The 12,078-nt window shown below is 35.3% G+C and overlaps 1 protein-coding gene across 3 annotated transcripts in view; it reads left to right on the plus strand.

Annotated features, from left to right (window-relative positions):
• ZDHHC17 (zDHHC palmitoyltransferase 17) overlaps window positions 1–12,078 on the plus strand; it is a 130,265-nt gene that overhangs the window by 102,499 nt on the left and 15,688 nt on the right. The window contains exons 15-18 of one of the 3 annotated variants that reach the window (XM_081483920.1): window positions 180–337; window positions 1,295–1,389; window positions 10,589–10,685; window positions 11,156–11,553. In XM_081483920.1, the coding sequence (XP_081340046.1) occupies window positions 180–337; window positions 1,295–1,389; window positions 10,589–10,685; window positions 11,156–11,188 (383 nt within the window). In that variant the 3' untranslated portion in view covers window positions 11,189–11,553. Of the gene's footprint in view, window positions 1–179; window positions 338–1,294; window positions 1,390–4,187; window positions 7,043–10,588; window positions 10,686–11,155; window positions 11,554–12,078 lie in introns of those variants that run through there. The other 2 variants (XM_081483919.1, XM_081483921.1) reach the window with 2 other exon arrangements.

A 12,078-nucleotide genomic window follows, 5' to 3' on the forward strand; every position in this document is an offset into this window, starting at 1 on the left:
TTTTTTATGTTTTTTCACTAATGGATAAGGGGATTATTTATGAGTACTAACATATTTGCATTGAAAGTCATCAGTTAAATTCTTAGGTCATGTTTTCTAAGTGGTACCTACCACAAAATCATCCACAAGGGGCTTGGATGATTATTGAGTAAGTCTGAGTACTTCTGCTCTGATTTTAGACTGGGGACTGCACTGTGAGACCAGTTACACCAAGGATGGATTTTGGACATATATTACTCAAATTGCCACCTGTTCACCTTGGATGTTTTGGATGTTTCTGAACAGTGTTTTTCATTTCATGTGGGTGGCTGTATTACTCATGTGTCAAATGTATCAGGTATGTTCAAATGCATTACTCTTTAGCTTGCTGAGAACTCTTAAAAATTCACTCCTTGCTTAGAAGATAATAGTGTATCCTCTTTATAACCACTCTTACTTTTCAATACTTAAAATTTTTTTGAGAGTTAAAATTTTCAATTTGCTGTTCCTTTCTTCCCTCTGTCTTTCCTCCTCTCCTCCCTCTTCTTACATTAGGAACTTTTGACCTTCAGTACTACTCTTAACAAAACTTATTGTTTCTGTCTTTGCTGATTTACATACATCCAAGTGGATTTAACTGTGAGCTTAGATTGATGGTGCCATTAATTTTGTATGTGTTTTAATAATAATATTTATTACCTGCAAATATCAGTATTTATTCAAGAGTTTTTTTTAACTTAATTTTTAAAATTTAATTAAGAAAACTGATACACCTGAATTTTCTGTGTGCACTGTGTGTGCTCAGTCGTATCCAACTCTTTGCAACCCCATGGACTGTAGCCCACCAGGTTACTTTATCCGTGGAGTTCTCCAGGCAAGAGTACTGGAGTGGGTAGCCATTTCCTTCTCCAGGGGATCTTCCTGACCAGGGATCGAACCTGCATCTCTTGCGTCTCCTGCATTGGCAGGCAGATTCTTTACCACTGATCCACCTGGGAAGCCCTTTCCTTTTAATTAGGATTTTTTAAAAATCTCCTGCTTAAAGGGGCCGATGGAGTAGTAATATGTACATAATGTCCATCTCTCCACATACACAATGCCAGGTAACCTGTTTAAAAATTATTTCCCTATTTAATTACCTACTTTTCATAGAGACAGATGATCTCATGTACACTGGCTTGATGTCTCCTGATGGAAAACCAAAAACAGACTTCATCATTTTTTTCTCCATCCTAATCCTCTTGATAATTAATTTTAAATTTATTTTATATTAAATATTCAGAGATGTAATGGTTTGCTTTCTTTTGCCTCTTAGATATCATGTTTAGGTATTACTACAAATGAAAGAATGAATGCCAGGAGATACAAGCACTTTAAAGTCACTACAACATCAATTGAAAGTCCATTCAAGTATGTACATTTCTGTGGATTTAATATTTTCTCTTGAAGTTCCTTCAAGAAGTTCCTTACTAACTAAACTAAGCAAATATCTAATGAGTACATCAAAGAGAAGTATTTTCTTTTAAAGTGGCAATAAGATATGAAATAGAAAATATTTCTTTTACTTAGCCATGTAGAAAATAGCTTGTAAAACATAAATACCAAGATTTCACTTTTTCCTTAAATTATACAATTCAAACTTTATTGACCTACTAATGTTTAGTATTTGTTTTTTAACGTTTCTATCGGTTTATAAATTTTCATTCAAAAATGAATGTATCAAGAAAATTGAAATAAGATTTTTAAAAATACAATTGCTTGAAATTCATTATTTAGGGAAATTTCTTAGACTCTCGGGCAGCTACTTTTTGCTTCATGTTACTTATTATTATTATTTTTTTAAATATTTATTTGTTTATTTGCCTGTACTGGGTCTTAGTTGCAGTACTCAGGATCTTTAGTTGCAGCATGTGGGATCTAGTTCCCTGACTAGGGATTGAACCCAGGTCCCCTGCATTGGGAGCGTGTATTCTTAGCCACTGGACCATCAGGGAAGTCCCAGATTACTTATTTTATTTGCTGTTTGAATGACACAAAAATTTCCACACACCTAATTTTCTTTTTTCTTTTTAAGTATAATTGACATACAGCATTATGTTAGTTTCAAGTGTACAGCATAATGGCTTGATGTTTGTATACATTGCAAAGTGATCATCGTTAAAATCTAGTTAACATCTGTCACAATAAATAGTTGGAACATTTTTTCTTGTCATGAGAAATTTTAAGGTCTGTTCTCTTAGCAGTTTTCAAATGTGCAGTACAGTATGAACTGTAGTCACCATGCTGTACATTGAATTCCCAGGACTCACTGATTTTAGAACTGGAAGTTTGTATGTTTTGAACCTCCTTCACCCATTTGCCTACCCCCACTCCCAGTCTCTGGCCTCCACCAGTCTGTTCTCTGTATCTCTTAGCTCAGGTTTGTTTATATTCAAAGTAAGTGAGATAATGTCGTATTTGTCTGACTTATTTCTCGTATAGTGCCCTCACGGTCCATCCATGTTATTGCCAATGGCTGGATTTCCTTTTTCTTTACAATGTAAGGCTGAATTTTGTTTCATTGTGTGTGTGTACCACATTTTTTTAAATCCCTTCATCCATCGATGGGTACTTAGATTGTTACCATATCTTGACTGTTGTAAATAATGCTGCAGGGGACATGTGGGTGCATATATCTTTTCAAGCTAGTGTTTTCATTTTCTTTGGATAAATACCCAGAAGTGGAATTGCTGAATCATATGGTGGTCCTATTTTTAATTTCTTGAGGAACCTCCATACTGTCTTCCATAGTAGCTGCACCGATTTATGTTCCCACCCACAGCGCACAGGGCCCTCTGTATCCTCACCAGCACTTGCTTTTCCTATCTTTTTGATAATAGCCAATCTAACAAGTGTGTGGCAGTGTCTGTTTCACATGATTTTGGTTTACATTTCCCTAACAGATTAGTGTAATGTTGAACATCTTCTCGTGTCTCTTGGCCGTCAGTCTGTTCAGATCGTCTGTCTGTTTTTAGTTGGATTATTTGCTTTTATTCTATTGAGTTGTGTGAGTTCTTTATACAATTTGGATATTAACCCTTTATCAGATATATGATTTGCAGATATTTTCTCCCATTCAGTAGGTTGCCTTTTCATTTTGTTGATGGTTTCCTTTGCTGGGTAGAACCTTTTTAGCTTAATGTCGTCTCATTTATTTTTGCTTTTGTTACCTTTACTGTTGGTGTCAGATTCAAAAACTCATCACCAAGACTAATGTCAAGGAGCTTACCATCTCTATTTTCTAATTTCATTTCATAAATTCAGGTCTAATCCATTTTGAGTTAATTTCTGTATATAGTATAAGTTAGTGGTTCAGTTTAGTTCTTTTGCCTGTGACTGTTCAGTTTTCCCAACACCATTTATTGAAGAGATTGTACTGTTCTTTTATTTATATATGTATATATTTTGAAATTTGCATTCAGTTTGGAGTTAAACAGTAGTTTCCTAATAATATGAAATATTTAAAACTTTGAATTTTACTCAAATTGTCTACTACCTTCAAGCTTTTGTGGTGCTATATTAATTGTTGCATGCTTCTGGAAAGCATGCAGATGTTTAAAATAAAAAATAATAGAGTCAGTTGAACAGTTTTGAAAATTTTCCCGCTGGCACAATAATTACGTAAGGTGTAAAACTGATTGCTTTTCCAAAGGTATTCTTGAAGTTACTAAAATTTTTGAATTCTAAAATTCCAGGAACTTCCTTTGACATTTCTTTTTTTAAATTGTTACTCTTAGGTACACTGTCACATTTATGCTATTTATATTTATTTTGTCTTTTACTTTTGCAATTTTGGATATAGTTTGTCTCTTTGCCAAAGAGCTACCAGTCAAGGAAACGTTTTATCAAAAATTGCATTTTACATAGGAATGAGAGATGGATGTTTGAATAACTTTAAAATATAATAGTGTAACCCATGGTATAAGCACAAGAGAAAAATCAGTGTTGTCAGAGCTCTGAAGAAACATGAATGCATACATATCTTATAGAGTTATAAGCAGATTCTTTCTGACAAAATATCTGAGTATTTTAAGTTTGGAAAAAATATATTTAACATTAAAATTATGTTAAACTCATATTAAGTTACTATACTAATAGACTATTTTTTTCTTTTTCTGTTTTTTGTTTGTTTCTGTTTTTTTTTTTTTTTTTGCGGGGGGGTTGTTTAGCCATGGATGTGTAAGGAATATTATAGACTTCTTTGAATTTCGATGCTGTGGCCTCTTTCGTCCTGTTATCGTGGACTGGACCAGGCAGTATACAATAGAATATGACCAAATATCAGGATCTGGGTACCAGCTCGTGTAGCAACATCTTTATCCTTTGAAGCATATTGCTGAGTGGTGCCTGAAAATTGTGTCTGTCCGTGTCTCTCTCTCACTCGAATCCACATCCTTTGAACAAATAGCATGCTATATGTAGGGCTAACAGTGAACTTTACAGTCTTTTTTTCAACACTTTTATTAACAAAGGTAAACATGGACAGAACACACTGCCACTTCTGGGAAGAATAAAGATCTTAAAAAGAATTTTAATGGTTCTTAATGTGGGAATTTACAACATACACAACTTTTTGGTTTTGTTCTCATAACATTTTTCATAAGGAAAGAGTGAACTTATTCTGTTGACAGACATGGTTTACTGATCAGAAATGTTCGAGTCTAGCTAAAACTAAATTTATGGTATACAGCTAAATTTTATAATGCAATCTACTATTAGTATTGCATTTAATTCCAAGAGAGTTGTCTTAAATTGATTCAGACTAGTATTATGTACGTGTTAGAATGTACATGTAAATACTGTGATGAAAATCATGTGGTTTTATTAGGGAACTACTGTAATGTGTCTTCAAAGGCACAGGAAAATAATGTTCACCAAAAAAATGTGCTAACAATATTTTATTGCTATCAGCTGTTGAAGTGCTGATATATTTCTAGTTCAGTGAAATAATTTGTAGTAACCTTGCTCTTAAGGTTTTATGGTCTGATAATAAAGCACTTGCATGAGTATAGTAAGTCATGTTATTTTGTTCAACTTGAAAGCCCTACTAAGTGCATGATGCACCTCATAGAATGTATACTAGCACACAATATCCAGTAAAGCATAAATTAGAATTTAATTTGATGTGCAAATAGTCCAATTTTTAAGAGTTGAGCTATTTTCAAGTTAATACAAAATTCTCAGTAATAGAGATAAACGGATGTACTGCAAAAATAAATTATAGACAAAATAATGGGAGTCTAGCTAAAGATGGAGCATGATTTCTGTACATAATAGACGTGAATAAAAGAAAAGCTAATGGTATATTCTGGTTTTTAAAAAATGACCTATTGGAAAGAATTTTATCTCTAAGATTGTTTCAGTTTTCCCAGCGTTGAATGTTTTAAAATTTGTTAATGCTGTCTGAAACAATTTCAGAAAGATTTTCTAATTGTTAAACATGATGCACTGATCAATTTTTGTTGCAGCATTTCCATACTCTCATGGTGAACTGTTAGTCACTGCTTCCACAAATATTGTTTACAGAGTGAGACTTGGTGTAGTCCTCTTTAAGTGCTGTAGCAAACTGTGGTTCGAGCAACCTGTGGGAAATGTGTGAGAGGGAATAGGCCAGGGGAGAGTGGGAAAAGGGTGGCCAGACTAATGACAGGTCCTAGACCAGTGTAAAGATTGTGTATCTGTATATAAATAATTTATCAAGTAGTTTTCTCTTTGTGTCTCTATGTGTTAGTGTATTTAAAGCTGCTCATTTCATTTTATCCAACCAAAAAGAAAAGGGAGATAACTAATGAGCTTCTAGTAATGTTCAATATTGCTGTTAATAGGCATTATATCCTGCAAGTTCACTGCATGTCTGATGCTTGGTAAAATTAGTATTCTCTGTAAAATGCAGATTACAGGTATTAAAGCAATCTAGTGGTAAACCCGCCCCTTGCCTTAGTAAGAAGAGCAGCGAAAATGTATATAGTTGATATTCAGTATTTCCAAGTACCATTTTTATATAGTAGTTTCTTTGACCGTAAGTCATACATCAAAAAGATTACTTAGTGTATGTGAGTGTTTTAATATTAGAAAATTGGCATACGTACTTTATTTTTGAAAAGGGAAGAGATGGGTGTGGGGTGGCAATAGCATTGTGCCATTTTGTCATAGAATGTACAAAATTGGTTAACTTTACAAATGTCTCTGCTAGTTTTGACTACTAATTGGGGGAAATTTTAGATAATTTTTAAATTCAAAGTTATTTATAAAAGGCTAGAATTTGTTTTAATTTTTTGTATTTTGAGCCACTTCACATGAAGACTCAGTTGCAATTTTTATCGAATACATTTTTTATTAACAGTCAAATACAATGGTGGTTTTCTCCGAGTTTGAATGAGAGTGTTGTTACCATGTTCTTTCTTTATGGTACAATATTCTTTTAAGTGCGAAAGAAATGTCTTTCGGTTAAATAGGAAAAAAAACAAAACTCTAGATGTATACATGGAAAATATTAACAATGTTAATGCTTTAGCACTAAACCATCTCATAGCACCAGTGAAATCTATAACTCAGAAATGGTCAGACGGTCAGGAGCCAACTATGCAGCAATGTAACTTCTAATGATTTTATAGGTCTTAGTGTGGAACCAGTTTAACCCCATTCTAAAGTTGTGTATAAGGGTGACCCTTTGAGGAACAGTTCATATCAGCTTAATTGGATACTTTTAGCAAATAAAAACTTAACTTCTCAGCTCTAAACATGAATTACTTCTTTGGAACTTTTTCCTTATTTTTGTTGTTCCCAGGAATTTGTTTGAAATATTAATAGGCATAAAACAGCATCATTATTATACTTAAGCTATGGATATTTTTATTTTATATTTTCCTTATTTATAACTGTGCCAAGTATTATTTTGCTACTTAACGTGTTATTCTGTGGAAAGAAAAACCTGTAAAGTGTTTAATAAACTAGCTCTCCTTACATAAATTATATCTGTCAAAATTTTGTAAAATATTAATCAGAATAAATATTGACTCTTAAATGTGTGTTTGTTTGTTACTTTGCTCAGTTCACTTCAAGAGATTGATGAACTGCTGATATTGGTACCTGTGATATGAAAAAGGTGTACTATATGTTTATATCTGGGTCAACTAGGGATCAAGTGGCAAAACTAGAAATTGGCAAAAGCAGAAGGTGATAGTATTGTTAAAAGACAAACAAAAGTTTCATTCTGTGTATATGTGTGTGTTTGTAATTAATTATTTTAAAATAAGAGAGTATATTTTTCTTTAAGAATTTTGGATTCCATAGAGTTAATTAGGATTCTCAGGAACTGTATGAATCCCCAAGATTTAAACGTAAGTGCGTCTGAAGACTCTCGTAAAATATTGGAAACCTGTGAAACATTGCTCTCAGTTACTTGAGAAACTCTGCGTGACAAGGAAGGCTTTATTTGGGAATTTACAAAGCAAAACATGGAGGATTTTTGTTTTATTTGTTTAATTCTAGTCATTTTATTTGTTTAATTTTGTTTATTTGTTAAATTCTAGTCGTTCACGTGATTGTTTATGGTTTAATTGAGAACCCAGTGGTATTAAACAAATAGATTGACCTAATACTCATTTCATAATTATTTTACTATATTGAAAGTAATGCCTCCAGAGCTATTAGAACTCAAGTAACAATATTTTAAACAAGTAAAAATACAAAAGGAAATTATACAGTCAGCCCTCCCCTTTCATTCTGGTTAGGTCCTTTTCTCTTTATTACCTTCTTGAGTGGATCCCTAGTCCTTCCCAGATAGCTTGCACCTGTGATGTGGATGCCTAGTTCTAAGAGTTTATGGAGATAATTGGAAACAAGTACATACCCGGGCAAGAAATCTTAGCTTCAAGTCAGAAAGTAAACCTTAAATTTTATCAAATTTTTGGTATAAGAGTTTTAAATATCTTTATGTGGCTTTTAAAATAGAAAAATCTGTAATTCCAAGTGGAAAATTCAAGATGTCCCTTGATCTAGGTCGGCTAAGTCGCCAACTCAAGGAAATCACATATGTCTCTTAGAAAAGTTTTTGGCTTTGAATTGAAGTATGAATGTTTTGCTTAGATAAATTTTACCAGAATATCTCTGTCATATAATAGACTGGTATTGGTAAATACTTTTTAAAAATATTTATTTATTTTAATTGGAGGCTAATTACTTTACAATATTGTTGTGGTTTTGCCATACGTTGACATGAATCAGCCATGGGTGTATACGTGTCCCCCCATCCTGAACTCCCCTCCACCTCCCTCCCCACCCCATCCCTCTGGGTTGTCCCAGAGCACAGCTTTGGGCACCCTGCTTCATGCATCGAATTTGCACTGGTCATCTATTTTACATATGGTAATACACATGTTTCATTGCTGTCCTCTCGTATCATCTCACCCTCTCCTTGGTAAATGCTTTTTAATACACAGCAGTGTTTCTAGTACTAAGGAAGAAAGAGGGACTGTTCCCATCCAAAGCGTTAGGAAGCCTCATTGCTACTAATGCTGTTTCTTGGATCTGTAGTTTTACAGTTTTCATCAAATTTGGAAAATTTTCAGTCATCATTACAAATATTTTTCTTCCCCCTCTTTCCGCAGACTCCAGTTACACACATATATTAGGCCATTTGAGATTGTCCTACAGCTCAGTGATAATTCATTTATTAAAATTAAAATTAAAGTTCACTTAAGTTCTCTTCTGCACTATCTAGTCTGTCATCAGTACTATTCAGTGTATTTTTTGTCTGCCGCATTACCATTTTCACCTACGATGCTTTATTTGAACCAGTTTTACATCTTCTGTATTGCTACTTAACACTTTCAAAATAGAATAATGTTAAAATTAGCTGTTTTAATATTGTTACCTGCTAATTATCACAATGTATATCAGGTCTTAGTTGGTTCTGATAGATTTTATTTTTCATCATTATGGACTGTTTCCCTGCTTCTTTGCATGCTTGGTAAATTTAACTTTTTTATTATTATTATTTTGGAACTTTTATGTTGGAGTATAACCAATTAACAATGTTGTGATGGTTTCAGGTAGACAGCAAAGGGACTCATCCATACATATACAAGTATCCATTCTCCCCCAAACTTACCCCTCATCCAGGCTGTCACATAACATTGAGCAGAGTTCTCTCTGCTATACTATACAGTACGACCTCCTTGCTAGTTATCCATTTTAAATATAGCAGTGTATACATGTTGATCCCGAGCTCCCTATCCTTTCCCCCCACCCCCGGCAACTGTAAGTTCTTTCTCTAAATCCATGAGTCTTGTTTCTGTTTTGTAAGTTTGAATCATTTTTTTTTTAGATTCTGCATATAAGGGATGTCATACTGTATTTTTCCTTCTCTGTCTGACTTACTCCACTCAGTATGACAATCTCTAGATCCATCCATGTTGCTGCAAATGCCTGTAATTTTTGATTGGATGCCAGACCCTAGAAACTGAGTACTGGGTATTTTTTATTCCTATAGAAATTCCAGAGCATTGCTCTGGGATGCAATTATTTGGAAACTTTGATCCTTTCAGGTTTTGCTGATAAGCAGGGTTTTTTAAGGCAGGACCAGAACAGTGTTCAGTTTAGGGTTTACTGTTCCCCATTACTGAAGCAAGACCTGTGTATTCCATCCAAAGTTCCATGAGTCACACTTCCCAATGTCACTGGTGAGAGTAGGCACTATTCCCAGCTCTATATGAGCACCAGACACTGTTCTGTCTAAATCTTTCAGATGGTTTTTTCCATACTCTTAAGTAGTTACCTCACATGCACGTTCAATCCTGAACACAGCTGAAGACTTTCACGTTGGGGGTTAGGTGGCCCGTTCTTTCTCTGTGCAGCTCCCTCCAGCCCTTCCAATTCTAGCTGCCTTGGTCCCTCTGGACCCTCAGCTCTGTCTCCTCAACTTGGGGTGCCTTCCAGCTCCCTCATTATTCCCCCTCCTTGCACTATAGCCCAGTTCTCGAAAAGAGTAATAAGCTTGCTAATCTCAAGGCTGACCTCATTTTCCCCTAAACTGTCCTTTGTTGCCTATTGTCAGTTCTCAAAATCGTATTTTTTTTCATGTAATTTGTCTTTATTTTTGATTGTTTCAAGTGAGGTGAATCTGGTTCCTGTCAATCTCAACTTGACCATAAGTCTGAGCTAATATATATTTTAAATTTTTAAAAAATTTCCTAATATGGAAAGTAATGATAGATTTAACTGTCATAAACAAAAGCTCTTTGCCGGGGGGCGAGGGGTGGGGGTGCTCAGTAACTGAAGAATGTAGAGGTCCTGCAGTCAGAAAGTTTGAGAACCAGTGGTCCAGGCCATCATTTCCCAGTGTTCCTTGAGATGTTAGTGGTTCCATGAACAGTTAATTCCGTGCAAGGCTTTCTTCAAGTTAAAACAGACTTCTCACCACAGGATCTCAAGACTTCAATATGCTGATGTGCCCTGTGAATCTAAAGGAACATAGGTATAGACAGAGATGGCTATAACGCTCCCTAAACTTAATTGATCATGAATAGTTTTTAGGGATCGAACTCGGGTCTCATCTCATGCATTGCAGGCTGATTCTTTACCATCTGAACCACCAGGAAAGCCCTTCAGAACTCGAGTTGTCAGTAAATGTACCAGACCATCACAGGGGCCTGAAAATATCCCAGGTGGGTCACTTTTAAAACAAAAATATCGATATTTACCATGCAACACTTTAATATATCACATTTGGATTAATTTGGGGCTACCCTACTGATCTACTTCCAAATGATCAAAGTGATGCCTCTCAGAACAGAGCCTGCCCAAAGCCAGATTTCTGTTTCTACTCCTGGAACCACTGGAGCATTTATAGTTTTTGAGTAGCTGTTTTGCCATGGCTCCCAATTTAAGAATAAATTTAATTCTGAATAGGGGGGTGGTGTCTAAACTTTATCAGGCAGAAATTTCAAATTATCAGGTACCCGACAACTTTGTGTATTTTTCTCTTGGATATCTGTTAGCATCTGCAGTAGTTTGGGAAATATAGTAGAATGAGGAATGTTGGCTCTGTGGTAAGTTAAATTCTGATTATCGTTCAATTCTGATTATCTATAGCACCAAAAAGTTTAGTGGCTTAAAAAGGCATTTTTGTTCACAGATCTGCAATTTAGTCAGGACTCAACAGGAATAACTCACTTTGCACCGGTTGGTATCCAGAAGGATGGTTCAAAAAACTGGGCACTGGAGCAGTCTGCAAGCTGTTGGTTGATACTGTCTGACGAGGGAGATCTTAGCTGAGGTTATGGCTGTAATACCTACACGTGGCCTCCCCGCCAAGAGTAAGCATCTCAAGAGAAAGAGGCAGGTAGCTGTGTTTGTCTTTTCTAGCCTAGCCTGGTCCATTATATATACTGTTAAAAATGAGTCACTAAGGTTGACCCTTACTCCAAGGAAGGGTAATTAAACTCCCATCTTTTGATGGAGCTGTCAGAAGAATTTGTACACATTTGAAACTGCTACAGAATGAATTAAATTTATTACATGAGTCTTCATAAACCTATATCCTTTATTGTTTTAATTTTTACTTCTTTCTTTCTGGCTGTGGTGGGTCTTCATTGCTGTGCAGGCTTTCTCTAATTGTGGCAAGCAGGGACTAGTTGCAGTGCACAGGCTTCTCATTGCAGTGGCTTCTCTTGTTCCAGAGCACAGGCTCTAGACAAGCAGGCTTTAGAGTACAGGCTCAGTAGTTGTAGCACATGGGCCTAGTTGTCTTGAGGCATGTGGGATTTTCCCAGACCAGGGATCAAACCCATGTTCCCTACACTGGCAGGCAGGTTCTTAACCACTGGACCACCGGGGAAATCTGTCCCTTATTGTTGATTAACTTCCCCAGCCTGCTGTCCCTTTTCTCACAGTGAAACCTAAGTTATGGAACATGCAAAGCGTTCAAGGCGGTGATGTAAATAATCATGAGTTGTTTTCACCTGGCACACCCTCAACTAGCCTTTTCCACTAAGTTTCTGACTTTTTTTCTTTTCTTGAGGTTATGTAAGATTAAGATATATTCACAGACTAGGTTGG

The sequence above is a fragment of the Giraffa tippelskirchi genome, chromosome 4 (genome assembly GCF_054371585.1).
Source record: "Giraffa tippelskirchi isolate mGirTip1 chromosome 4, T2T-mGirTip1v1.2.pri, whole genome shotgun sequence".
Taxonomy (NCBI): domain Eukaryota; kingdom Metazoa; phylum Chordata; class Mammalia; order Artiodactyla; family Giraffidae; genus Giraffa; species Giraffa tippelskirchi.